This window comes from Sinocyclocheilus grahami, unplaced genomic scaffold, assembly GCF_001515645.1.
Source record: "Sinocyclocheilus grahami isolate Dianchi unplaced genomic scaffold, SAMN03320097.WGS_v1.1 scaffold256.1, whole genome shotgun sequence".
Taxonomy (NCBI): Eukaryota; Metazoa; Chordata; class Actinopteri; order Cypriniformes; family Cyprinidae; genus Sinocyclocheilus; species Sinocyclocheilus grahami.
The window spans coordinates 661,384-688,377 of NW_015505435.1; the positions used below are offsets into that span (position 1 = coordinate 661,384).

At 39.4% G+C, this 26,994-nt stretch overlaps 1 protein-coding gene across 2 annotated transcripts in view; it reads right to left on the reverse strand.

The window, feature by feature from the left end:
- The window catches only part of LOC107598785 (angiomotin-like protein 1), a 70,093-nt gene that overhangs the window by 36,834 nt on the left and 6,265 nt on the right, over window positions 1–26,994 (reverse strand). For both annotated transcript variants that reach the window (XM_016290217.1, XM_016290216.1), the window contains exons 5-7: window positions 24,135–24,215; window positions 7,026–7,171; window positions 5,707–5,856 (exon numbers count right to left, since the gene is read on the reverse strand). In XM_016290217.1, coding sequence (XP_016145703.1) covers window positions 5,707–5,856; window positions 7,026–7,171; window positions 24,135–24,215 — 377 coding nt within the window. The remainder of the gene's footprint in view (window positions 1–5,706; window positions 5,857–7,025; window positions 7,172–24,134; window positions 24,216–26,994) is intronic.

Consider the following 26,994-nt stretch of genomic DNA (forward strand, 5'->3'; position numbering starts at 1 on the left):
TTTCCCTGCTTTGCATTCCTTTGGCCAATAAACCCAGTGATATCAGCGTTGGTTGCCATGGAACCAGGGGCCTGTTCGGCTTCCTGGGGTGTTATGCATTTCGGGGGGAAGGGTTCATAGGTCCTCATATGGCTTGTTAACTGAGGGGTGTTACAGAGTATTTGTTAAATATAGCTAACAAAATATATATTGTGTGTTTGATTGGTCCAGACGCTACAAGAGACTGTGTCTGTTCCCCGAACTAGAAAATACAGAAAAAATGTCCAAACCAACTTAAGAGTAATAATTTAATTGATGTTCGACAAATAAAAAAACGTTTAAAAAAATAGAAAAAGATGTAATAAAAATAAACAAATGATAAAGCTTGGCTTATTGAATATCAGGTCCCTTTCTACGAAAGCACTTTTTGTAAATGATATGATCACTGATCATAACCTAGATGTGCTCTGTTTGAAAGAAACCTGGCTAAAACCTGATGATTACATTATTTTAGACGAGTCTTACCCCCCAAGATTACTGTTATAAACATGAGCCATGTCCAAAAGGTAAAGGAGGAGGTGTTGCTACAATTTATAACAATATTTTCAGAATTTCTCAGAGGGTGGGCTTCAAGTATAACTCGTTTGAAGTAATGGTGCTTCATATAACATTATCCAGAAAAACAAGTGTTAATGATAAATCCCGTGTGATGTTTGTACTGGCTACTGTATACAGGCCACCAGGGCACCATGCAGACTTTATTAAAAAATTTGCTGATTTTATATCCGAGTTAGTACTGGCTGCAGATAAAGTTTGAATTGTTGGTGATTTTAATATCCATGTTGATAATGAAAACGATGCATTGGGATCAGCATTCATAGACATTCTGAACTCTATTGATTTTAGATAACACGTGTCAGAGCCTACTCATTGTCGAAATCATACTCTAGATTTAAAGGGGTCATATGATGTTCCTAAAAAGAACATTATTTGGTGTATTTGGTGTAATAAAAATGTGTTTGTGGTTTAAGGTTCAAAAAACACATTATTTTCCACATACTGTACATTATTGTTTCTCCTCTATGCCCCGCCTTTCTGAAATGTGTAGATTTTTACAAAGCTGAGGTGTGCTGTGATTGGCCAGCTATCCAGTGCGTTGTGATTGGCCGAATACCTCAAGCGTATGACGGAAATGTTATGCCCTGACAATACTGTGATGCCCTGTCCAGCCGGAGCGACGAGACAAAAACGTTAAAACCCATTATAAACGAGCCATTTGTTGCATCCAGTGGGGACATAATTATGGATTATAATGACTTATACTGTCTTTTTACAGTCTGTGAGTCAGAGGGCGGCGTTATGCAAATCTTCCCACATCGTGACGTAGACATGTGGGTGTGTTAGAACGTGCCGTTTTAGGTAGGCGTGGTTGACTCTTAACTTTTATAAAGAACATCTCTTTGGATTTGAAACTTTAGTCTTTGCAACTTTACAGATCTTCTTTATGCACCAAGAGCTTGTAACACTCCAAAGAGAAAGAAAAAATGTAAATCGCATTGTATGACCCCTTTAAGATCCAGAGTGAGAAGATTTGTGAGTGCGCTCATCCGAAGCGCGCAAACCCGCGCCTCAGAACACGCGCAAATATTAAGCTCTCTCTGAAGTATTGTGTTTAAATGGACAAATTCACACAAAAATTATGTCAAAATGCCCATCTTGGTAAGTATTCTATAGCAGACATAGCCAGCTGAACGTACTTACAGTGTCTTAAAGTGACAGCACTTTCTTAATATTAATCAAACAGAAACAACAAAGAAATCACTCACTCCTCTTGATTGAATAGGTTTTGTAACTTTAATAAAGATTAATCTTTAATTTATACAGTCAAATATGCAATGCTGTTTTACATTTCATTACTTTATTCAATTTCTGTACCTAAAAACTAATGTTAGACCTACCCAAAACAAACTGAAAATCACTGTTTATTTTATTTGTATCTTTACTCTATTGTATTTATTTGTGCTGTTGGTTGTAGTTAGATTTTTCTTATTTTCTTTATTTTTATTTGACAGTATAGTTTTTCCCTAAACATAGCTCATACTGAACCGTACCGAAACCGTGACCCGAAAACAGTGATACAAACCGAACTGTGAGTAAGTTGAACCGTTCCACCTCTACACATAATACACTATCGCATTTCTATAATTCACCGTAGCCATATCCAGATCAGATGGTCACCGTAGCCACCCAGATCCCGTCCATATCCAGACCAGATGGTGGATCAGCACCTAGAGACGACCTCTACAGCCCTGAATGTCAGCGGAGACCATGTCAACTAGATGCGCCCCAGAGACAGATCCCCTGCGAAGACCTCATCACTTCAACGACCATCGGCACAAGACCACGGGAACCAGACAAGACCTCTGCACCTGTGTTGCAGCCTGGAATTAAACAACGCCATGCTGGTTTCGTCAGGCCAGAGGACAACTGGCCCTGACTGAGCCTGGTTTCTCCCAAGGTTTTTTCTCAATTTCTGTCACCAATGAAGTTTTGGTTCCTTGCCACTGTCGCCTTTGGCTTGCTTAGTTGGGGACGCTTTACTGATTGCACAGACACTATTGGAAGAGATCTGATCTGGATTATGATATCACTGAATCATCAATGAACTGACTTAAGCTGGAAAAATTACTCTGTCATTGTCTTCTTGCATTATTGACATTTCCTGTTTGACACAGTAAAGCTGCTTTGACACAACCAGTATTGTAAAAAGCGCTATACAAATAAAGGTGCATAATTGTTGATCAGTTAGGTACAAAGAAAAAAATGTTTAAAACAGAAAAGATGCTGGTAATTGTTTGCCAGGACAATATCAGGTAAGTTTACAGGCATTTCCTGTAACCCTAAAACACAAAATACAATGTGTAGTTTAAAATACAGCTAAAACACCTGTGAAAAATCCATACAGAAAATTTCTTCATACAAAAACAGTACATTGTGCCACATTTTTACAGACTTGTTTTGCATCTAAAGTTGCGAGACGCAGCGGTCAGGAATGGTTTTTAAAAAGCGCAGCGCAGAATGTGAGGGTCCTGACATGCACTTTTGTGACTTGATGCATTAACTCCATTTCCACAAGTAAACATCACGTTTATTTATTCAGCGCTTTATGCAATACAGATTGCTCCAATCTTAGCTTCTCAGTAAAAAAAAAAAAACCCATGTTAATGTTGCAAAATTCATTAAATATGAAACTTTAATTTCAGCTGTAAACCATCTCTACAAAAGTGATTTCCATGTTGATTCAATTCTGTTCAATAACAGTGTAGATGTTAAGTTCATAAATGATGAAACAACATCAGAGGCAGCTCTACAGAAATGTTTTATTAACAAGTTTCGGGAGAAGCACGATCAGATAATCAACCAATTTGGCACAGGTGGAACTCGTTCAGCTAATCAGATTAACTAGCACAATGTATATGTATATATATACAGTGGTGTGAAAAAGTGATTTCACCTTCCTGATTTCTTATTTTTTTGCATGTTTGTCACACTTTAATGTTTCAGATCATCAAACAAATTTAAATATTAGTCAAAGATAACACAAGTGAACACAACGTGCAGTTTTTAAATTAAGGTTTTTATTATTAAGGGAAAACAAAATCCAAAACTACATGGCCCTGTGTGAAGAAGTGTTTGCTCCCCTGTTAAAACTGTGGTTTATCACACCTGAGTTCAATTTCTCTAGCCACACCCAGGCCTGATTACTGCCACACCTGTTCGCAATCAAGAAATCTCTTAAATAGGACCTGACTGACAAAGTGAAGTAGACCAAAATAACTAATTTGGGGGAGAGAATTTAAAAAAAAAAAAGAAGGAAAATTGGGAAGGAAGTAAATTTTTGATCCACACTCCATTCCAGTTGGTGGCGGAAATACACCATTTTGTTGTTTGTCAACCGCCAATAAAATTTCAAGAAGAAGAAGAAGAAGTGAAGTAGACCAAACGATCCTCAAAAGCTAGACATCATGCCGAGATCCAAAGAAATTCAGAAACAAATGAGAAAGAAAGTAATTGAGATCTATCAGTCTGGAAAAGGTTATAAAGCCATTTCTAAAGCTTTGGGACTCCAGCGAACCACAGTGAGAGCCATTATTCACAAATGGCAAAAACATGGAACAGTGGAGAACCTTCCCAGGAGTGGCCGGCCGACCAAAATTACTCCAAGAGCACAGCGACGACTCATCCAAGAGGTCACAAAAGACCCCACAACAGCATCCAAAGAACTGCAGGCCTCACTTGCTTCAGTTAAGGTCAGTGTTCATGACTCCACCATAAGAAAGAGACTGGGCAAAAATGGTCTGCATGGCAGAGTTCCAAGACGAAAACCGCTGCTGAGCAAAAAGAACATAAAGGCTCGTCTCAGTTTTGCCAGAAAACATCTTGATGATCCCCCAGACTTTTGGGAAAATACTCTGTGGACTGACGAGACAAATGTTGAACTTTTTGGAAGGTGTGTGTCCCATTACGTCTGGCGTAAAAGTAACACTGCATTTCAGAAAAAGAACATCATACCAACAGTAAAATATGGTGGTGGTAGTGTGATGTCTGGGGCTGTTTTGCTGCTTCAGGACCTGGAAGACTTGCTGTGATTAAATGGAACCATGAATTCTGCTGTTTACCAAAAAATCCTGAAGGAGAATGTCCGGCCATCTGTTCGTGACCTCAAGCTGAAGCGAACTTGGGTTCTGCAGCAGGACAATGATCCAAAACACACCAGCAAGTCCACCTCTGAATGGCTGAAGAAAAACAAAATGAAGACTTTGGAGTGGCCTAGTCAAAGTCCTGACCTGAATCCTATTGAGATGCTGTGGCATGACCTTAAAAAGGCGGTTCATGCTCGAAAACCCTCCAATGTGGCTGAATTACAACAATTCTGCATAGATGAGTGGACCAAAATTCCTATAATTCGATAACTGGAACAGACTGCAAGTTATCGCAAACGCTTGATTGCAGTTGTTGCTGCTAAGGGTGGCCCAACCAGTTATTAGGTTTAGGGAGCAAACACTTTTTCACACAGGGCCATGTAGTTTTGGATTTTGTTTTCCCTTTAATAATAAAAACCTTCATTTAAAAACTGCATGTTGTGTTCACTTGTTATCTTTTACTAATATTTAAATTTGTTTGATGATCTGAAACATTAAAGTGTAACAAACATGCAAAAAAATAAGAAATCAGGAAGGTGGCCAACACTTTTTCACACCACTGTATATATATATATATATATATATACACACAGCCAACTTACCTCTGTACCAGGACAGTTTTCCGGCATCCCTCCTCCACCCCATCTCCTTACTATTAAACTATTCTCATCTCATACTAGGGATTGGGGGAGTTCTCTGGGTTTGGGCTATAGTCTGACAGCATGCCAAATATGCTTACAATTTGCTCAATCCAATTATATGTAAGTGCGAACTTGTGAAATCAATGGTGTCATTATTCAGTTCAATTTATTTCAGTGTTGATTCAATTCAGTTCTCCTCTGGCCACAGTCACTTTTGGCTTGCTCACTGGGGGCTTTAGGAAATTAAGGCACAATTTTCTATAAATCTGATTAGGAAATAGATTGTGGAAAGAACTATAAAACAAAAAGAAATGAAAATAATCCAAAAATTTTGTCAGTTGTGTAAACCCTAAAATTCTAATGAAAAAGTTTCAAGCACTGACCTGTTGTGTTCGCAATGATTCCAGTTCTCTCTCCAGGTGAGTACGTAGACATTGTTCCAGCTGCTCACGTTTCTCACATGCAATCTGGAGTTGTGCTAGTGCCTGCTGCAACCACTCCACCCGCTCCACATACTTCTGCTTTTTACTCAACTACAGCACACAGACAGATTGAAGAGAGATTTACTTGAGATGACTGACACTGTTTAGTGGTTGTTTTATATCAGGTCCCTCCGTAATCCAAATCATCAACATAAATTATTAATAATTATTCAATTAATTTAAATGAATAATTATTTAATAATCCTCATCAAAGTATGTGGCTGTATTGTAAAGATAGGAGATAAAAAGTTTAATTGATCTATTGCTACGGGCCCATTCAGTATAATATAACACAAACTCTCTGTCTAGGGATAAAAAACAAATACTGGTTCTTGCCGTAGCCTAAAATCTACATAAAATCCTGTGGATGTCTGTCCAAGTCCAGGATGTAATTTTATTTGTGTAGCACTTTTCACAAGACACACAACGATGAGTTGCAGGATTTATGACGTGAACAGTGTGACATGTCAGTCAAAGTGGACTGAGGCTTGGTGTCTTTTCACTTTATATTTTTCCTATTCATTCTCACTTACACTCCACCAAACCCATGACCCATATAGGGGGTTTATTAAAAACTTACTGGGCTCATAGGAGACAAGAGAAATGCTGCTTCCTTCTAAAACTTTAGCCACTGGTGTTATTATTGGACAGTGTCATTTTTTTTAATGAATGATTTATATGATGGTTTGATGTCACATTTCATAAGATTTGCTTTGCTTTATTTTTGTAATATGGATTAATTTCTTACATTTTTTTATTTTTATAAAATAGAAAGATGAGTATTAAGGGATAAAATAAATGACTGTAGGGGGACTTTAAACCTTCAAATGACACACAGCTCATATTTTCATATCCGTAAGTTACCGACACCACACATTTGCTAGATATGTGTATGAGTATGTGGTGTAGAGTGACTTTTTCACATTGCATGATGTGACAGACAATTAATTATCCAGTACAGTTCCACTTAATCAGTGAGATTTCACTAAAGATGAGGTAGTTGGTTCCATGTACAGTATGTGTTTGCAAACATATAAAGGACTGAAATATCCCACTGGACTGGCATTTCTAATCATTTTATCATTTTAATCACAATGCTGGTATCGGTAGAATAGTTTAATTCAGTTTGTGTAAAGCCAAAGGATGGCGAAAGCAATGCCGAAGTTTGTATTTATTTAAAACTGTACCAACAATCTATTAGGGTAATCCAAAAGACTCACCTCTTCCTCTAGTTTGAGGACTTTACTCTGAGCATTATTTAAAGCCTGCTCTAAGATCTCAATGTGTCGTTGCTGATCCTCATTGGCTGATTGGAGATTGGCTGCTTCTATCTCTAATTTTTCCAGATCTTTCAGGCTTTCTTTTCCTGAGGGAAAAAAAGACAAAATAAAAAGGTGTTTTAGAGAGCTTAAAGGGTGCTGTCATGAATCCAGTCCATGGACTTTCATCCAATGAACACAAGAGGTCGCTCTCTCACCATATTGACACTCACTCCAAATAGACTGTCACACATAACTATGGACTACATCTCCCATGCTCCACTGCACTGATTGCGCACTCACCTGCATCCAATAACTCACACTATATAACACTCACTCTGATCCTGCTCTAGTCGCCGAGTATTGTTTGCGTTTATCGCTCTCCTAGTGGTAGCACATTACGAAGCCAGTTTCCTGCCCTAGTTTCTAGTCCTTAGTTCCTAGTCATAGTCATAGTCATAGTCATAGTCATAGTCTTGTCTTGCCTGCTTTCCCGTGTTACCTGATTTTTACCTGTTTATCTTGTATTAACCCTTTGCCTGCTGTTTCGGACTGTGTTTGCACCTCGCCTGGACTACTGCTCGTGTTATTGGATTTCTCCTCTTGTCAAGCCCTCTGGATAACGTTCGCTGTCGACTGACTCACGCCCGGTTTGGATTTCTCTTTTGTCTTGCCCTCAATATACATGTTTGCCATTGTCAGAACCTTGCCTGTTTTTATGACCATGCCTTTAAATAAAAGCTTTGCAGATGCATCCGCACGTCTCACTTCTCGTTCGCCCCACTATATCAGACATGGAGGCGGATTGTGATCTGTCTGTCCATCTAGATGCTGATTTTGAACTCTCTGTCTTGTCAGTTTCTGCTTGAAGGCTATATTCAAGAGTATCTGGACATTGCGTATTATTCTGATCTGCCAGATTGTGTACTGATAGGCTTTTTTTGTGATGGAGTAAATTAACCTTTAAAGTCACGATTAACCCGTGAGGGTCCCCGTTCTTCTCTAAGCTATTTTTTGGATTTTGCTGTGCTTTGTGTCGACTCCGTGTTCACGGTGGGTGTTGCGGAGAAACATGACACAGAGTCCGCTTGTGTAATGGCGGTCGCACTAGAGCACGCTCTCAAAATGGTGGTGCCAGCGGAGCCTGATCGTAAAATGGTGAACACAACAGTGCCCCGTTATGTCACAGCTGATCTTCACGAATCAAGTCAAGTTACCGTTGATCGTCATGAGGCAAGTCAAGTCACAGCTGATCTTCCTTAGTCAAGTCCAAGACACAGCTGATCTTCCCGAGTCCAGTCAAGTCACAGCTGATCTTCCCGAGTCCAGTCAAGTCACAGCTGATCTTCCCGAGTCCAGTGATTTTCCTGAGTCCAGTCAAGTCACAGTCAATCTTCCTGAGTCCAGTCAAGTCACAGTCAATCTTCCTGAGTCCAGTCAAGTCACGGTTGATCTTCATCATGAGTCAAGTCAAGTCACGGTTGATCTTCATCATGAGCCAAGTCACAGCTGCTAGTTATGAGTCCAATCACGTCTCAACTGATCGTCTAGAGTCTCGTCACATCCTGTTGCACCCAGATCTTCAAGGTCAGTCCTTCGGTATCCCAGTCTGGTATCCAGTGTGAGGGATGCACCGCTGGTGTCTGCACGCACAGCTGGTATCCCCAAACCCACTCACTCTAGCCCTCCTGTCCTTGAACTGATTCCCCTGACTGAAGCGCTTCCCTTGATGGGGATCGCTCTATGGTGTGTTTGGGCTGCATACACCACCACAGAACCTCCCGAGGTGGAGATGCTCGCTTCAGCTCCTTGCGTGGTGGTGGCGCCCAGCGATGCACTCTCAGCCTGTCGTGTTGCGGTCGAAGAGACCATTACTGACTTCTCCCTGTTTCCTGAAGTTACTGCTGTAGAACCTCCAGAGGTGGTGGCAACCGCTGCAGAACCTCCAGAGGTGTCAGTGGTATCCATTTACGAACTCTCTGCCTGCCCAGCCATGGCCAAGGAGGCCGTTTATGAGTTCTCCGTCTGTCCTGTCATGGTCAAAGTGACCATTGCTGAACTCCATACCTGTTCTGTTAAGGTGAATGTTAATGAACTCTCCCTGTTTCCTGCTGATATTGCTGTAGAACCTCCAGAGGTGGCGGCATCCGCTGCAGAACCTCCAGAGGTGTCAGTAGTATCCACTCTCGTCCTGTTCTGTTCCGGCCAAGGAGGCCGTCTGTGAACTCTCTGCCTGTCTTGTCACGGCTATGGAGGCCGTTTGTGAACTCTCTGCCTGTCCTGTCACAGCTATGGAGGCCGTCTGTGAACTCTCTGCCCGTCCTGTCATGGCTATGGAGGCCGTCTGTGAACTTTCTGCCCATCCTGTCATGGCTATGGAGGCCGTTTGTGAACTCTTTGCCTGTCCTGTCACGGCTATGGAGGCCATTTGTGAACTTTCTGCCCGTCCTGTCAAGGCTACGGAGGCCATTTATGAACTTTTATCCTGCTCTGAACCGGCCGAGGAGGCCATCTCTGAACTCTCATCCTGTTCTATATCAGACATGGAGGCGGATTGTGATCTGTCTGTCCATCTAGATGCTGATTTTGAACTCTCTGTCTTGTCAGTTTCTGTCAGTCAGTCTGATCATGAACCGTCAGTCTGTCCTAGATCAACCTATGAATCAGTTTTTGAATTGTCTGTCTGTCCCATTTCCCTCAATGATTCTGTTGAACCATCTGTCTGTCCAGTTCAAAACAAGGAACCTGTTAGTTGCCCCATTAGTCCAGTTTTGAGCCCTGTCACTGTCATAGAGACAATTCATGAACTATCTGCTTGTTCTGTTCCCCCAAATGTGTCTGAATTGTCTGTCTTGCCAGTCCTAGTTTGGGAGTTTGTTTATGAACCGTCTGATTGTCTAGTTTCAGTCAGTAAGCCTGGTTTTGAATATCTGCCCACTCAGTTGTCACCAGTCCATGGACTTTCATCCAATGAACACCAAGAGGTCGCGCTCTCACCATATTGACACTCACTCCACATAGACTGTCACACATCACTATGGACTACATCTCCCATGCTCCAATGCACTGATTGCGCACTCACCTGCATCCAATAACTCACACTATATAACACTCACTCTGATCCTGCTCTAGTCGACGAGTATTGTTTGCGTTTATCACTCTCCTAGTGGTAGCATATTACAGAGCCAGTTTCCTGCCCTAGGTTCTAGTCCGTAGTTCCTAGTCATAGTCTTGTCTTGCCTGCTTTCCTGTGTTACCTGATTTTTACATGTTTATCTTGGATTAACCCTTTGCCTGCTGTTTCAGACTGTGTTTGCACCTCACCTGGACTACTGTTTTTTTTTTAATGGAATATCAAAAAGTGTGTATATTTTTTAAATGTGATTGGTACAGTTTACCAGTTTTTACCATACTTTCAAAACAAAAATTAAAATAGGAAAAATATGCAATATGAAAATAATTGAAGACAAAATGTGTTTTACTGAGAAAAAACAAGATTTGGTTTTTAAAAAGCCTTTTTCCAAAAGGTACATCTGGAAAAAGGGGGGTCGTCTTATATTCGGGCCAATACGGAACCTGTTTGTCATTGTCAGAACCTTGCCTGTTTCTATGACCACGGCTTTAAATAAAAGCTTTGCAGATGGATCCTCACGTCTCGTTCGCCCCGTAACAGATGCACTGTGATTTATTTTTATTTTTTGTTTGTTTGTATGTAGCTGCCAACTACACAAACCTGCAGTGGCTACCCAGGTAAGTTTAGGTTGAGCAAACTTTTTTTTATGTCAATTTCTTAATCATCAGAAGAGTTGATTTGCTGCAGATTCAGGTGCATCACTTCATAGTTAAACACAAACTCTGAATCAATCCCCAAGTAGAGAGAATGTTTATTGCAAGCATTGTGTTCCTGATAAACCTGATCCAAATTAGGTTGGAATTGTTTAGTTATGTCAACTTTATATTCTGTCTTCAACTAGCTTTGTGTGACAGGCAACAGTTGTACTTTACATTGCTCTACTGTGGAAATCCGATGGTTTATGTGTAGCGTTTGGACCAATCAGACAGACATTTATTTGTTATATTCAACAAATAATCCCTAACACCCCTCACCACACCAACAAGCCAAATATGAGGGTCCATGGACCTTTTCCCCGAAATGCAACAAACACCTCAAAAGGAGGAACAGGCCTCTGGTTCCATAGCACCCAAAGACAAATCATCTGATAACACTGGTTTTATTGCTCAAAGGAATGCGGGCAGAGCAACTCTTACTCCATTTCCCATAGGAAAGACAAATAATGCCCATAAAAATGGACTCTTCTCTAATTAATTAATAGAAAAACCTTTCTGTGAATGAACACATCCTCAGGTCATTGTGTGTATTATTACTGTTCTTGTACATTGTATTTTGTATTGTATACTGTTTTATGGATGTGTTTTGATAGATCACTAGTTAATATAGCCTCACCTATACCATGTTTGGTATCTATGAGTTTGTATTTTGATGATCTAAATGAGAGTATGTAATATATGTTGATACCCATGCAACATGTTAGTGTTCTAAGAATCTTTAATAGTTTTTGCATCAGCACTCAATCCAGTTACATATGTAAAATACCATGCTCGAAGACAAGTCCATCTGGAAGAAAACTCTCCCGACCACCACGGAGTCAGAATAACATCTTTGGAGTTCATCAACCTTCAAACCCAGAAGAACGTGATCGCGATTGCAACACCACCGAATCATCAACCATCAAGACTTTCATCCGAGACTGCATCCGGACGCTAATTCAACAGCCAAGTCAATGCAAGTATCGTACATTTAACTACACAAAATGAAAGGTTTAGTATAAGCTGTAGACCCCGTTGTAAAACGGTGCTGATGGTTTGACTCAGGTGGTTAACTGACTCCTTTTCATTGCTTCATTCCCTGTTTCTCTAACGGTTTTATTCATTCAGTCTCATTTGCCCTTCCCCATGTATGAGTGACTGTATTCTTTTTGATTGTTAGGCTAGTTTGTGTTAGTGTTTAGTTAATAAAACTTGTGTGCAAAAATAACATGAGTTTCTGATTCTGTTACTGCTTGTAAATCAATGTCCCTTTTAAGATCTGATCTTGTTACATGCTCTTATGCAATAATACTGTAAGAAAATATTTTCTGTGGCCAAAACTACTTGTAGTTGATACAAAACTACACTGAATGTTCGCTGGATGAACAGACTGGTTGATTGTAATATTAATTATTTTTCAATGCTATGATTTTATTTCATTTATTTACCTTTCTTCAGCTTGAATGTACCAATTCAGCTAAGTTGATTTTAATTAAATCTGAAATTAAATAAATTTGTTTATGTACTTTTCCTTTTAGTTTTCTAAAGCTATTAGGACATTTTCATTTTACTTTTACCTTATTTTATTTCATTTGACCATCACCATCTTCCCTCTCCATATAGGATTATAGCAGTTCTAGCAACTGTTGTTTCCTTAATGAGCCGTACAGGTTATTAGTAGCCCTAATTGCCATCTCTTCTATAACCCTCCTTACTCCTCAGCCCCAGGCCTATTACATGAGGTCCAGTTACCATTCACCATGCTGTAGGCCCCCGAGAAGACTAGAAACACTTCCTATGGTTTCTGTTTATTTACCCTCAGGTGTTTGATGTGTCACTAAGTTTTAGGACCCTGCTGCAGCATTCCATTGAACAAGTGACAACTGCTTAGGCATATCTCCTAGCTTAAGTTAAATAAGGAAAGCCCCTCCTTCTCCCTCTCTCTTTCTGATTTTATTTCAGTTTTGTTTTATTTGATACCCTAGTAGTGACCAAACTTGTGAACCATCAGTGCTTTGAGTAATAGCGTGACCCCCACATAAAGCCCGGTCATTAGCTGACCCCTGCTTATAGCCCCATCAACAAAGTTACTCAAACCCTCTATTTGTGTTCACCAGCACAAAAATTTAGCACCTTACCTCACTAGCCGACCCTCACTAGCTATTCACACCTTACACGACCTATAGAGCCATTCTCCATACAGATAGCTTACCACCTCTGTCAGTACTTGAATTTGCCTTCTGCCTCTCTCTCAAGTTCCCACAAGTGAGCCAGCATGTCTCAGACATTCAGCTCTGCCACCCAACAGGACCACTTAGTGACCCAGCAGAGCACTGTGATGGACATCCTTCAGCCCAAAGCAGTCAACAACCTGCAACAGCAGAGAAAGGAACAGCGAGACTGTGACACAAGTGGACACCTGACACCAAGCCAGAATCGCCAGCAGCTGACCTGCATTATCATCTCCTTGGCACACCCCCTCGAGGGCCTCAGACAGGAGGTAAATGAACTCAAGCTACAAGTCACCGAGTTACAAAGGGAACTGACACCCGCTCAGCGAGAGAAGGCACTGGACAGACACAAGGACCCTGACAGAATGGCGCAACAGAAGGAAATCATCAGTCTTCAGGAGGCTGAACACAGAGCACAGCTAGAAAAAGCCATCAGACAGGACTTGGAAAGAGAACTGTTTCACACAAAGTCACTATTAAAAACAGCGTATGTGGAACTTAATGAGAGAGACACTATAGCTGAGGCCTTAGTAGGCCATCTGCATGCAGCCAGAGCTGAAGTCAAAACCCTGACTCCGCAATTCTGCAACATTAAAGAGGATCTTGACATGGTTCAGAAACACTGAAAAGTCCTACAGACCGTGCATGGACTCAAGTAAAAGACACCCTGCTGCACGTTACACAATCAGCAGTGCAAACCCCCTCACACCTGTACACGGATACAAAGGGGGGAGCCAAAGCCTTCTGCTTGGCACTTCACAAGTCAATTTCCTGAACTCTTCTGTAGCTGCAGAAGGAAAAGGATTCATTCAAGCAAGCCCTTAAACAGCACATAGAGTGACTTTGAAAGACCTCAACCAAATGGCCAGAAACATCCCAACCTTCACACCAGATCTTGCAGGAGACCAAGACGCCCACACCTACCTGCGAGACATTGACTTTCACCTGCAGTCTTGGACCAGTGTGAACCAACAAGATAGACTCTATCTGCTCTGGATCAACATCCAGGACACATCCATTTGGGGCCAGCATGAAACTCCCCATGACAGAACCGTTATCATGGCAACAGACCCAGGTTCCAGACCAACCACTGGGAGAAGCCATGGAAAAGGGCATTCTCACCCTGCGAACACCACAGGATGCTAAACAGCAGTCCACTACAACATCCTCATCCACACCCTTCACACAAGTGCCAAACGGAGGCTGCACAAGGACAGCTGGACACGCCTACTTCTGAGTTACAGGAGCTGTTGAGACTAGCAAAAGAACTCTTGAACAAAACTCAACTGAGGAGTATTGGGAAGGGCAAACCTCTAAATCATTGCCCAAAGCAACACAGCATCAGACCCCTCCATAGGAGGAGGATCCTGTAAACCAATCAACAGCCCACGAGCAGCCAGACAACATTGGATGGAGCAACAGGCCCACATGCCCAACAGCGAAAGCTCTCTCAACACAACTCAGGCAAGCTCAACTACCTGTCCTCTCATAAGTGAGAGTCCAACCCAGGTGTTCCAAACTGCAGGTAACAACAAGGGTAATGAGGAAAAACTAGCACAGGACACAACTGAAATAGAAAATGATGTTGTTGGTAATCTTGTGGATGTAGAAACGTCTAGACTCTAGAGACATTGATATGACGGATGATGACAGTCTTTTTAAAACACCAACACTGAAAGAAAAACTACTGGGAAGAGAAGGGGGAAAAAGCAAGGAAAGAACAGGTTCAGGAAAAACAGATGAAAGAGAAGATGGATCGTGGAGTTGTATCTGATCATAGTAATTCTGATGAGTCATTAACAGAGAGTGAGTGTGAATCGGTGAGCTCAGTTGATTCAGTTTCACTTAGGAGATCTGAAAGGAATGCCTATACCCTTGAAAAGATTAAAGCTTTTCTGCAAAGTACAAAAGAAATGAAGGGAGTTCAAGTAGAGGATTTCTTTCCTGATCGGGAATTGTTTATAGAGTCAGCAAGAGTGTCAATGAAAGAAAAAGGGATGGAGGGTCTCACAGAACAAGAAATATACAGGCTGAAGAAAATTGTTCAGAAGTTGAGATCAACTATTTTGAATGATAAAAAAACAATAATTTTTTGTTTTTGTTTTGCTCAGTCTCTTTTTTTATTCATTTATTCATGAGTAATTTAAGGCTGGGCAGTTTGAACATAAATGGTGCAAGGGATCATAGAAAAAGAGCAATGCTGTTTGAATTGATAAAGCAAAAATATATTGATGTCATGTTTGTTCAGGAGACTCATACTGATGTGCAGAATGAAAGTGCATGGAAAATGGAGTGGGAAGGAGAGGTGATTATGAGTCATAAAACTAATATCAGTGGAGGTGTAGCTATTTTATTAAGGAAAAATATAATTCCAGTTTCTTTTGAAGTGGAAAATGTAGTTGAGGGACAGTTGTTGAAATTACGGGCTGAGTTTGAAAATTTTACTTTTGTATTTATAAATATGTATGCACAGGTTCTGGGAGGTGAAATGGTTTAGTTTTTAAATAAATCTAAAGATGTAGTAGAAAATTGCAAACCTGAAGAGTAACTATTTATTGGGGGTGATTTTAATTGTACAGAAAATGATAGTGTTGATAGGAATCATAAAGAACCTCATATGGAATCACAACCTGTATTGCGACAAATTACAAAAGAACATGATCTGTATGATATTTGAAGAGTGTTGAATAGAACACAGAGGCAGTATACATGGACATAAGTGAGAGAATATCATGTAACAATGGCTAGACTAGACAGGTGGTATTGTTTTAAACATCATTTTAATACTATCAAGTTTTGTGCAATTTCACCTGTAGGCTTTTCAGATCATTGTTTGGTCAGCTGTAATGTTTTTATCAATAATGTTAAGCCAAGAAGTACTTATTGGCATTTTAATACTGGTCTATTGTAAGATCTTTGTTTTTGTGAGGTGTTGAATTTTTGGGGGAAAAAATTTAAGAATAGGAAGTTATCTTTTGATTCTCTACAACAATGGTGGGATAATGGAAAAACACAGATACAGCAACTGTACCGTATGTATACTCTCAATGCTTCTAGAAACATTTCCCAAATGTTGGAAGATCTAGAGAGAGGAATATTAGAAATACAAAATTCTTTGGAATCTGTAGGAGACTGAGAACATATTAAGGTATTATTAAGACTTGAAAAAAAGAATGGCCTAAATAGAATTATGCATTCTTTGTTATCAGAATCTGGCACAGAAATTACAGAGCCTAAAGAAATTAGGAAAAGAGCAGTGGCATTTTAGTCAGAGCTGTACAGGAGTGAATACACAGAGGTGGAAGAGATAGCCACTTGCTTTTATGAGGGTCTACCTAAAGTTCCAGAAGGAGCAAATGCTGAACTGGAAAAACCTTTTACGAAAGGTGAATTGTATGATGCCCTAAAGAGTATGGAGTGTGGGAAAGCTCCGGGGATTGATGGTATCCCTGTTGAGTTTTATAAGTCACTGCCTATGAGCTGCAGAAGAGCAGTAATCACCCTTTTACCGAAGAAAGGTGACCTCAGAAACATAAAAAACAGATGACCTGTGTCACTCCTATGCTCTGATTTTAAGATTTTATCCAAAGCCTTGGCAATATCAATAATGTTAAGCCAAGAAGTACTTATTGGCATTTTAATACTGGTCTATTGTAAGATCTTTGTTTTTGTGAGGTGTTGAATTTTTTGGGGAAAAAATTTAAGAATAGGAAGTTATCTTTTGATTCTCTACAACAATGGTGGGATAATGGAAAAACACAGATACAGCAACTGTACCGTATGTATACTCTCAATGCTTCTAGAAACATTTCCCAAATGTTGGAAGATCTAGAGAGAGGAATATTAGAAATACAAAATTCTTTGGAATCTGTAGGAGACTGAGAACATATTAAGGTATTATTAAGACTTGAAAAAAAGAATGGCCTAAATAGAATTATGCATTCTTTGTTATCAGAATCTGGCACAGAAATTACAGAGCCTAAAGAAATTAGGAAAAGAGCAGTGGCATTTTAGTCAGAGCTGTACAGGAGTGAATACACACTTGCTTTTATGAGGGTCTACCTAAAGTTCCAGAAGGAGCAAATGCTGAACTGGAAAAACCTTTTACGAAAGGTGAATTGTATGATGCCCTAAAGAGTATGGAGTGTGGGAAAGCTCCGGGGATTGATGGTATCCCTGTTGAGTTTTATAAGTCACTGCCTATGAGCTGCAGAAGAGCAGCAATCACCCTTTCACCCTTTTACCGAAGAAAGGTGACCTCAGAAACATAAAAAACAGATGACCTGTGTCACTCCTATGCTCTGATTTTAAGATTTTATCCAAAGCCTTGGCAATTGGATTAAAAGAGGCGACATGTGGACCAGACATACTGTGTACCTAATAGATCTATTTTTGATAATATTTATTTAATTAGAGACATTATAGATATCTCTAGATCATTGGGTTTAAACGTTGGTCTCATTTCCTTGGACCAAGAAAAAGCTTTTGACCGGGTTGAGCATAACTACATCTGGCAGACGCTAAGAGAGTTTGGTTTCAGTCTGAGTTTTATTAAAATGATTTGGGTGTTGTATAGGAACATTGAGAGTGTACTTAAAATTAGAGCCCTGCACGGGCCTCAAATTTAGGCCCTAGCCCGGCCCGTGTTCGACAGCTTATCAGAATTACGGGCCCGACCAAAGCGCGTCTTTTTTCCCCTTCTCCCAAAACAGCTTGTACTACTGTTTCAGCTATTAAAATAGTTCAGTTTTGTATGTAATAGCAAAGTGATTATATTTTTATCCCAAAACAGCTTGTACTACTGTTTCAGCTATTAAAATAGTTCAGTTTTGTATGTAATAGCAAAGTGATTATATATTTTTTTTTTTTATGAAGTTAATTTAAAAAACGTTTGAAGCATTTTTTTCCGTTAAATATAAGTTTTTGTTTTTTTAAGGTAACGACCAAGCGGCCAGCGGCAGACAGTGAGCCTATGTTTGATAAATTTAGCCTTCTCAAATCATCACGACTTGCCTAAAATAAAATCTATAGATATAAAACAGTTCAAGCATATAACAATGTTTAAACGTTAAACCTAGATAAATGTGCACTATATCCAATAGCTTGTGCGGAGAGTGGAAGCTAAAGCGCGCTTTGCAGGACATGGAGGCGCCAGCGCGATCACTTGCATTTTTTTCAGTGGATACTCCGTCATTTTTGCTCATAAAGGTAAGAGTAATACATCATTTGTAGCTGTAAAGGGTCTACTTTTATTTGTGTGCACTCACAACATCAACAAAACGTTGTGCTTTTATAAAATAAAGAAAACAAACATGATGTGCTTTCTGCCGTCTCGTTTTAAACAGGAGCGCTTTACAAAAATCAACCAAATCTCAGCGAATACATGTCTCACAGACATGATAAATATATCTATAGAAAGCTTTCAATTACTACTTAATGAAATAAAACAAATAAAAAACAAAAACTCTTTCATTATAATCATAATCTGTAAAGATGCACTTCTCTCTAAAGGCGCGTCTAATGAGGAGATGGCTAGTCAGGATCGGCAACTTCATCCTTGCGACATCGACTCAGAAAACACTAGTTTATTAGTAAATAACTCCAATATCTCCTTACTATTTCCCCCAGTCACATTTATGGTAATTACTTTTGCCGGTGCTTTGTGGCAAGTTTAAGCCTATTGCTTGCATCTGAATGCAGAACAGGCATGTTGTATGCTTTAGCAATTGAACCATAGTTAGTAAGAATAAGAGCAAAGGTTGATGGCTGGAGTATACCACAATGTGATTTTAAAATTAAGTTGTCTGCTTATGCTGATGATGTTATTGTTATTGTGAATAATCAAGAAGAGGTAGATAATCTAAGAATAATAATTGATGACTTTGGAAAACTGTCTTCAGCTAAGGTAAACTGGACTAAGAGTGAAGCTATTGTATGTGGAAAGTGGGAAGGTAAATGCCTTCCTAATTTACCTGCTGGACTTGAATGGAAGAAAAATGGCTTTACATATTTAGGTGTATACCTTGGAGATGATTCAATATTACAAAAAAACTGGGAGGGTGTTTTAGAAAAAACAAAAGGATGACTGGAAAAATGGAAATGGCTGTGGCCCAAAATGTCATTTAGAGGACGTGTTATAGTCATCAATAATTTGGTGGCTTCAACATTTTGGCATCGCTTGGCATGTACTGAGCCACGAAGTGGACTTCTTGCAAAACTACAAGCTCTCATTGTGGACTTTTTTTAGGACTAAGTTTCACTGGGTGCCGCAGAGTGTACTATATCTCCCTAAGGAGGAAGGGGGACAAGGACTAGTACATCTGGCCAGCAGAGGATCAACTTTTCGTTTACAATTTATTCAAAGATTTTTAACTGGACCAGAAGATCTTGTTTGGAGGAATGTTGCTAACTTTATTTTGAGTCAAGCTGGAGGCCTGGGACTGGACTCTGCTTTGTTTTTAATGAACTCTAGCAAAATTCATCTGAATGGACTGACTCCATTCTATAAAGGGGTCTTTAGAATATGGAGCTTATTCAAGAAAAGAAGAGGGGCTTTTGGTTTGTCTTTATATTGGTTATTAGAAGAACTGTGTTTGGTGCTAGATTTGATGTTTCAAGTGAAGCTGCATGGGGTTTTGAAAATGCAATGTGCAGAGCACATACAAAGTTAAATTGTGTCAGATAATAGTTGCTGGGGGTCCTGAGTTAAATAACTCACAAAAGGTTGCTTCTTGCATTGGAGTTAGATCAACAAGATTAGCAGGGAAATTACTGGATCTTTTAAAACAGAAGGTTACGGTAGAAGAAAAGTCTCTCCTTATAAGCTATGGTGAAGGAAAGGTGGTTCCAAATAACATGGATCCATTTCCAGAAGTTTATATTATTCCTGATTTTAAAGGTGCAGATGGGGAATTGTTGAAGAATTTAGAGGATCTAACTATTAATGAGGCTAACAGCAAAAAATTGTACTGAAGCTGTGTTAAAATTTTAAACTTGAAAGTTTTAAACGGAAGAATTGATACTGTCTGGAGAGACAAATTAGGTTTGGATCAGAGTATAAAACCTGTGTGGAGAGTTTTTTATAAACCTCCTTTAGAAAAAAAGGTGGGGGATCTCCAATGGAGAATTTTACACGGCGCAGTTGCTGTTAATTCTTTTGTGCATGTTATTAACCCCAATGTTTGTAATCTATGTCCTTTTTGTGGAAAAAAAGGAGACAATTTTTCATTGTTTTATGGAGTGCACAAAGATTGTGCTATTTATTTGATTTTCTTACATTGTTGTTTGGTAAGTTAGATGAAATTTTTACTGTTCAGTTTTATTCTTGGATATTGATATGCAGCAAAAAACAAGATAAAATGTCAACTTTTAAATTTCATTGTGGAAGAAGCAAAAATGGCAGTATATATAAGCAGGAGGAATAAAATTAAAGGGTCAGAAGGATGTGAAATTGTATTATATGAAAGACTTGATTTTCTTTTCGGTTCAGTGGTGTTACAATGATGCAATTTGGAGGAGGAGGAGAGGAGGAGGAGGAAGAGGAGGAGGAAGAGGGGGAGGAGAGGAGGGGGAGGAGGAAGAGGAGGAGGACGTGGTGAAGGAGGAGGGAGAGGAAGAGGACGTGGTGAAGGAGGAGGAGGGAGAAGAAGGGCAAGGAGACAAGCAGTCTCAGATTAAATTCGAGCCACTTTAGTTGACCATGTCCTTGTCCATGGTATGACTATGAGGGAGGCTGGGCAACGAGTACAGCCAAATTTGAGTCACTTAACCGTCGCCTCCATCATCATAACTTTCAGGGAGGAAAACAGGTAGGTGTACTTACAGTAAGAATGCTCTGTACAGTAACTCTCCACAATTGATCTTACCCTCCGGATGAAACAGGCGTACCGCGTCCCTTTCGAACGAAACTCTGACATAGTGAAAGACCAACGAGTGAAATATGTTCAGGTATGAGTTTTGATATCGTATGAAGTATTGTGTACCATCACAGTATAGCAGTTTATGCTGCCATTTGTGCCCTCTTGAACTGTGTTTCAAGGCAGGGATTTACTCTACTGTGTTTCATGTGTTTTGCAGAGAATCCTTGAGATTGAAGGACGGCCTGTTCCCCATGAAATTATCTTTGTGGATGAGGCTGGTTTCAACCTGACCAAAAGAAGGAGAAGGGGGAGGAACATAATTGGCCATGGGGCTATTGTAAATGTCCCTGGTCAGCGCGAAGGGAATGTCACTATGTGTGCAGCCATCAGCCAACGAGGGGTACTCCACCGTCATGCCATTCTAGGACCCTATAACACTATGCTCCTCCTTGCTTTCCTTGACGGTCTAAGAGAGCATATGTTCCAGCTGGACCTCAGGGAACCAGCACAGCCAGAGCAGCCTCGTTACATTGTTGTTTGGGATAATGTCTGCTTCCATCTCGCTGCTCTGGTTCGTGACTGATTTACCAATAACCCAAGGTTTTCTAACATCTTTCTGCCTGCATACTCTCCCTTTCTAAACCCGATAGAGGAGTTTTTTTTGGCGTGGCGGTGGAAAGTGTATGACCGAGAACCTTATATCCGTGCTCACCTCCTCCAGGCCATGGAAGAAGCCTGCCTAGACATATCAGTAGATGCATGCCAGGGGTGGATCAGGCATACAAGAGGATTTTACCCTCGCTGCCTGGCTAGGGCCTATATAGCCTGTGATATGGACGAGATTCTCTGGCCTGACCCAGAACAAAGACTGGGTGCTGAGGCGGAATCTTTTTTTTTTTTTACAGTTGTGCTGTGTAGTACATGAATGAATAAAAATGTGCCAATGTATACATTGGTTGTGTCTTTTGTGTTCATGTGAAAAGGTTTTTGAGGGGGAGAACCACAAGCAACATAACTTACCAGTTTTGAATTTATTGCACCAGTGTGTAATACTATGTTGTAGTGTGTGTGTGTTTTTGAAAGCTCGTGTGTGATGTCTGAGGGAAAAGTTTGGTTTTTCAGCAAGAGTGAATGGTTTTGAGTGTAGAGCTTAATTTTGACCTGAAAATAGGATGTTTGGGGAATTGAGTGAGACGTTATGGATGTGTTTACTGTTTTGAGAATACGAGGCATAGTTTCAAGAAATGTGTTTAAGCAATCGAGAAAATCTGTAATAGGTAAGGGGGGGCCCAAAAATTTGTTTTGCCTATGTCACAATAAGAGGTAAATCCGGCCCTGCTAACACCCCCTACAAACAACCATCTGCCCCAGACCAACTCACTTTAGGATGAAAGGTGACACCATCTCGACACCTGCTGCACAAGCTTGAAGATCCACACCTTGCTACAGCCTACATTACCACAACACACTGCCTGACAGCATCCTCTATGGCACCACAACCACTCCTGGAGGCACCAACAGCCACCACTGTCCCCCAGCCTTGACTGGCAGGTGCGTGTCTGATTGTTCTGTACCATTGACGTTGCTCACTGTTGTCTATTGGACGGACAACAACGTTTGAAATGGGTATGTAGCGTTTGGACCAATCAGACACAATTATTTGTTACATTCAAAAAATAATCCCTAACACCCCTCACCCAACTAACAAGTCAACTATGAGGGTCCATGGACCCTTCCCCGAAATGCAACTAACACCTCAAAAAGGGGAACAGGCCTCTGGTTCCATGGCACCCAAAGACAAATCTTCTGATATCACTGGGTTTATTACTGAAAGGAATGCAGGCAAAGCAACTCTCACTCCATTTCACATTCTGTGAATGAACACACATCCTTAGGTCATTGTGTGTATTATTACTGTTCTTGTATATTGTATTTTGTATTGTATATTGTTTTATGCATGTGTTATGATAGATCACTAGTTAATATAACCTCACCTATTCCATGTTTGGTATCTATAAGTTCGTATTTTGATGATCTAAATGAGAGTATATATTATATGTTGATACCCATGCAACATGTTAGTGTTCTAATAACATTACAATAACAATAGTGTTCTTTAATAGTTTTTGCATCAGTGCCTAATCCAGTTACTTATGCAAAATACCATGCTTGAAGGAACTTTCCCTCCAAAAGTGTAAGTCACCACTGGCTCTTTGACTGCCCAGAGGTGTGACCTCCACAGAAGTTAAAAGGCCTTACATCAGTGACCCACCTCTCAGTTGCTTTTTGACTCTCATCTTTTCTCTCATCACCTTCCCATCTTCCGCTTCTGGTCCCGGGGCTGGCCAGCCAAGCCTGGAAGGCCTCGACTACAACCATGTCTTCACTTTCCAGTTTGAGTTTCTGATTCTGTCACTGCTTGTAAATCAATGTCCCTTTTACAATCCTATCTTATTATATGCTCTTATGCATTAATACTGTTAGAAATTATTTTCTGTGGCCATGAAAATAACATTTCTTAGAGTTGATACGCAACTACACTGAATGTTCGCTGGATGAACAGATTGGTTGATTGTAATATTAATTCTGGTACAGTACTACTGGCAGCTGATATAAACAATTGCAATTAATTTCAATTAATTGTAGTTATTTATATACATTTCCCTTTTGAGCTAATTTGCTACATATGGTACACCAGGGCTTGCCTGTGAGCACATCTGTCATGCTACATCAATACATCAATACAAAAAAAGCAAGTCCTACAAGGCATATATCTGACATGATATAAACAAGAAAGTATTAATGTTAACTCGAATAATTTTAACTAGAAATTTGTAAAATATAAAACATTACTGTAGGCCTACACTAGTGAATTGGAGTAAGGCAAGAACACAGTTTTGAAAACTGTTTTTTTTAATGTACAAGCAATAATGGAATTTTAATTATACCCAGAGAGACAGAGAGAGAGATTTGAGTGCAGGAGAGGAAGAGGTACAGGACATTAAGGAAGGGAAGCAGGAAATGGTTTGAGTTGAGCCACTAGACATATATTTTTAACAGTGAACAGATTCAGCAAAATGTCTATCAAGCATATTTGTGTGATGATGCAAGCATATTTTTGTGATTATGTGCAATAAGAAGTAAAATCTCACTCTGTGAAAGATACAAGTGTCCGTCATCTTGTCCCTTCATCTCCTGACTGGCTAGCTGTTGATTGGCTGTTTCCAAACGATCTGAAAAACACATGAATGACAAAAGATCTGCCACAGGACCCAAGAACAGCTAAAATAAACTGAATCAACAAACAAACAAATAAAATACAACTATATTATGCTATAACTACTTGAGCCCGACCGATAATGTTTTTTTGGGGGCTGATGCCGATACCAATATTAGGGTGTACAAAAGACCGATATCGATATATCGGCCGATATTCTTTATGTGTAGGCTAAATTATAGTACAGTATAGTCAAAAGTTTGGACACACTTCCCATTCATGTGTCCAAACTTTTGAATGGTATATATAGCCTACATAAACAGAATATATATATATACATAAACACATTTTTTTGCAATGATAACTCAAATGTGGTGATCAAACACTTATAATGTGACAAACATAGGCCTATGTAGTGGAGGCAGGGTATTTAACAATTTAACAATAAACTTTATTATTCAAAATGAGTCTGACATCAGTGCACTTAACAGTAAACTTCACTTCACTTATTATAAATAACTTAAAAAACAATACAAAATTATTACAAAAATAATTAGACTACAAAAAATATTTATAACTTGAAATAAGAAATTAAACAAGGTAACTGTGTAGGGCAAGCAAGTTACTGCCAAACCAACAGGGGCAGGTTTATGCAGGAAGCACAGCTTTTCCAAATGTAAACATCTAAAATGAATAAATAATAATAATGAATAATATTTTTTTACAAATTCTATGTTGTGTATTTTCTGGTAATCAATGAGGATGTGTATTTAAATAAGTCTTTTTGCAGTTTAATATTCACAGACACAGTCTATATTTACAGTCATAGCCAAAAATATCGGCACCCTTGGTAAATATGATCAAAGAAGGCTGTGAAAATGAATCTGCATTGTTACTCCTTTTGATCTTTCATTTAAAAAATTTACAAAAATCTAACCTTTCATTTGATAATAAGAATTTAAAATTGGGGGGAAATATCATTATGAAATAAAAGTTTTTCTCTAATACACATTGGCCACAATTAACGGCACCCTTTTATTAAATACTTTTTGAAACCTCCATTTGCCAGTTTAACAGCTCTAAATTTTCTCCTATAATGCCTGATGAGGTTAGAGAACACCTGACAAGAGATCAGAGACCATTCCTTCATCCAGAATCACTCCAGACCCTTTAGATTTCCAGCTCCATGTTGGTGCTTCTTCTCTTCAGTTCACCCCACTCATTTTCTATAGGGTTCAGGTCAGAGGATTGGAATGGCCATAGCAGAAGCTTGGTTTTGTGCTCAGTGACCCATTTTTGTGTTGTTTTTGAGGTTTGTGTTTGGATTATTGTACGGTTGGAAGATCCAAACATGACCCATTATAAGATTTCTAACAGAGTCAGTCACTTATTGATTTTTTATCTGTTGGTATTTGATAGAATCCATGATGCCATGTGTCTAAACAAGATATCCAGGACCTCCAGCAGAAATATAGGCCCACAACATAAAAAATACAGCAGTATATTTCATTGTACACATGGGGTACTTTTTATCCCCATGTTCACCAAACCCATCTTGAGTGTTTGCTGCTAAAAAGCTCATTTTTTAGTTTCATCTGACCATAGAAGCCAGTCCCATTTGAAGTTCCAGTCGTATCTTATAACTGAATATGCTGGAGTTTGTTTTTGGATGAGCTAGGAAACCCTCCTCTTGAAACCCTCCTAAACAACATGTGGTGTAGGTGCTGTTTGACACATTTTTTTTTAAGGTTTTCTGACCCCGAGACTCAACTATTTTCTGCAATTCTCCAGCTGTGGTTCTTGGAGAGACTTTAGCCACTAAAACTCTCCTTCTCACCGTGCATTAGGACGATATAGACATATGTCCTCTTCCAGGCAGTTTCGTAACATTTTATGTTAATAAAATAATTATTGCCCTGATGGTGGAAATGGGAACTTTCACTGCTCTAGCTCTTTTCTTAAAGCCACTTCACTAATTTGTGAAGCTCAATTATCTTTTGCTGCACATCAGAAATATATTCTTTGTTTTTTCTCAATGTGATGTATGATTAAGGGACTTTGGGCTTTGTTTTCCCTCCTATTTATATTTCTGTGAAACAGGAAGCCATGGCTGGATAATTTCATGTTCATAATCACCCTGGAATGCTCAAAATTGTGAATATGAATGGGAATATACTTCAGAGATATTTTACTCATAAGAATTTCTAGGGGTGCCAATAATTGTGTCCAACATGTATTTGAGAAAACATTTATTTCATAATGATATTTCCTCCCATTTTAAATTCTTATTATCCAGTGATAGTTTAGATTTTTGTGAATTTTTTAATATAAGATCAAATGGATTAACAATGCAGATTAATTTTCACAGCCTTCTTTGTTCATATTTACCAAGGGTGCCGATATTTTTGCCCATGACTGTATGTACTGACCTCTTTTTTATTTATTCATCAAAAATAAGACAAATTACATGAAATTCCACGTTATACAATAATTTCCGTTTTTATGACTGGATTGAAATCATAGGGCCCTACTAATGTAGCAAATGAATATGATAAGCTCATTGCGAAAATAAAAGATGGTGACATTGTTGTTTATTTACGTAGCATTAAGTCTCTCCAACTAGGTGACAACGTAGCGTTAAAGGGGTCATATGATGCTGCTAAAAAGAACATTATTTGGTGTATTTGGTGTAATGAAATGTGTTTATGCGGTTTAAGGTTCAAAAAACACATTATTTTCCACATACTGTACATTATTGTTTCTCCTCTATGCCCCACCTTTCTGAAACGCATCGA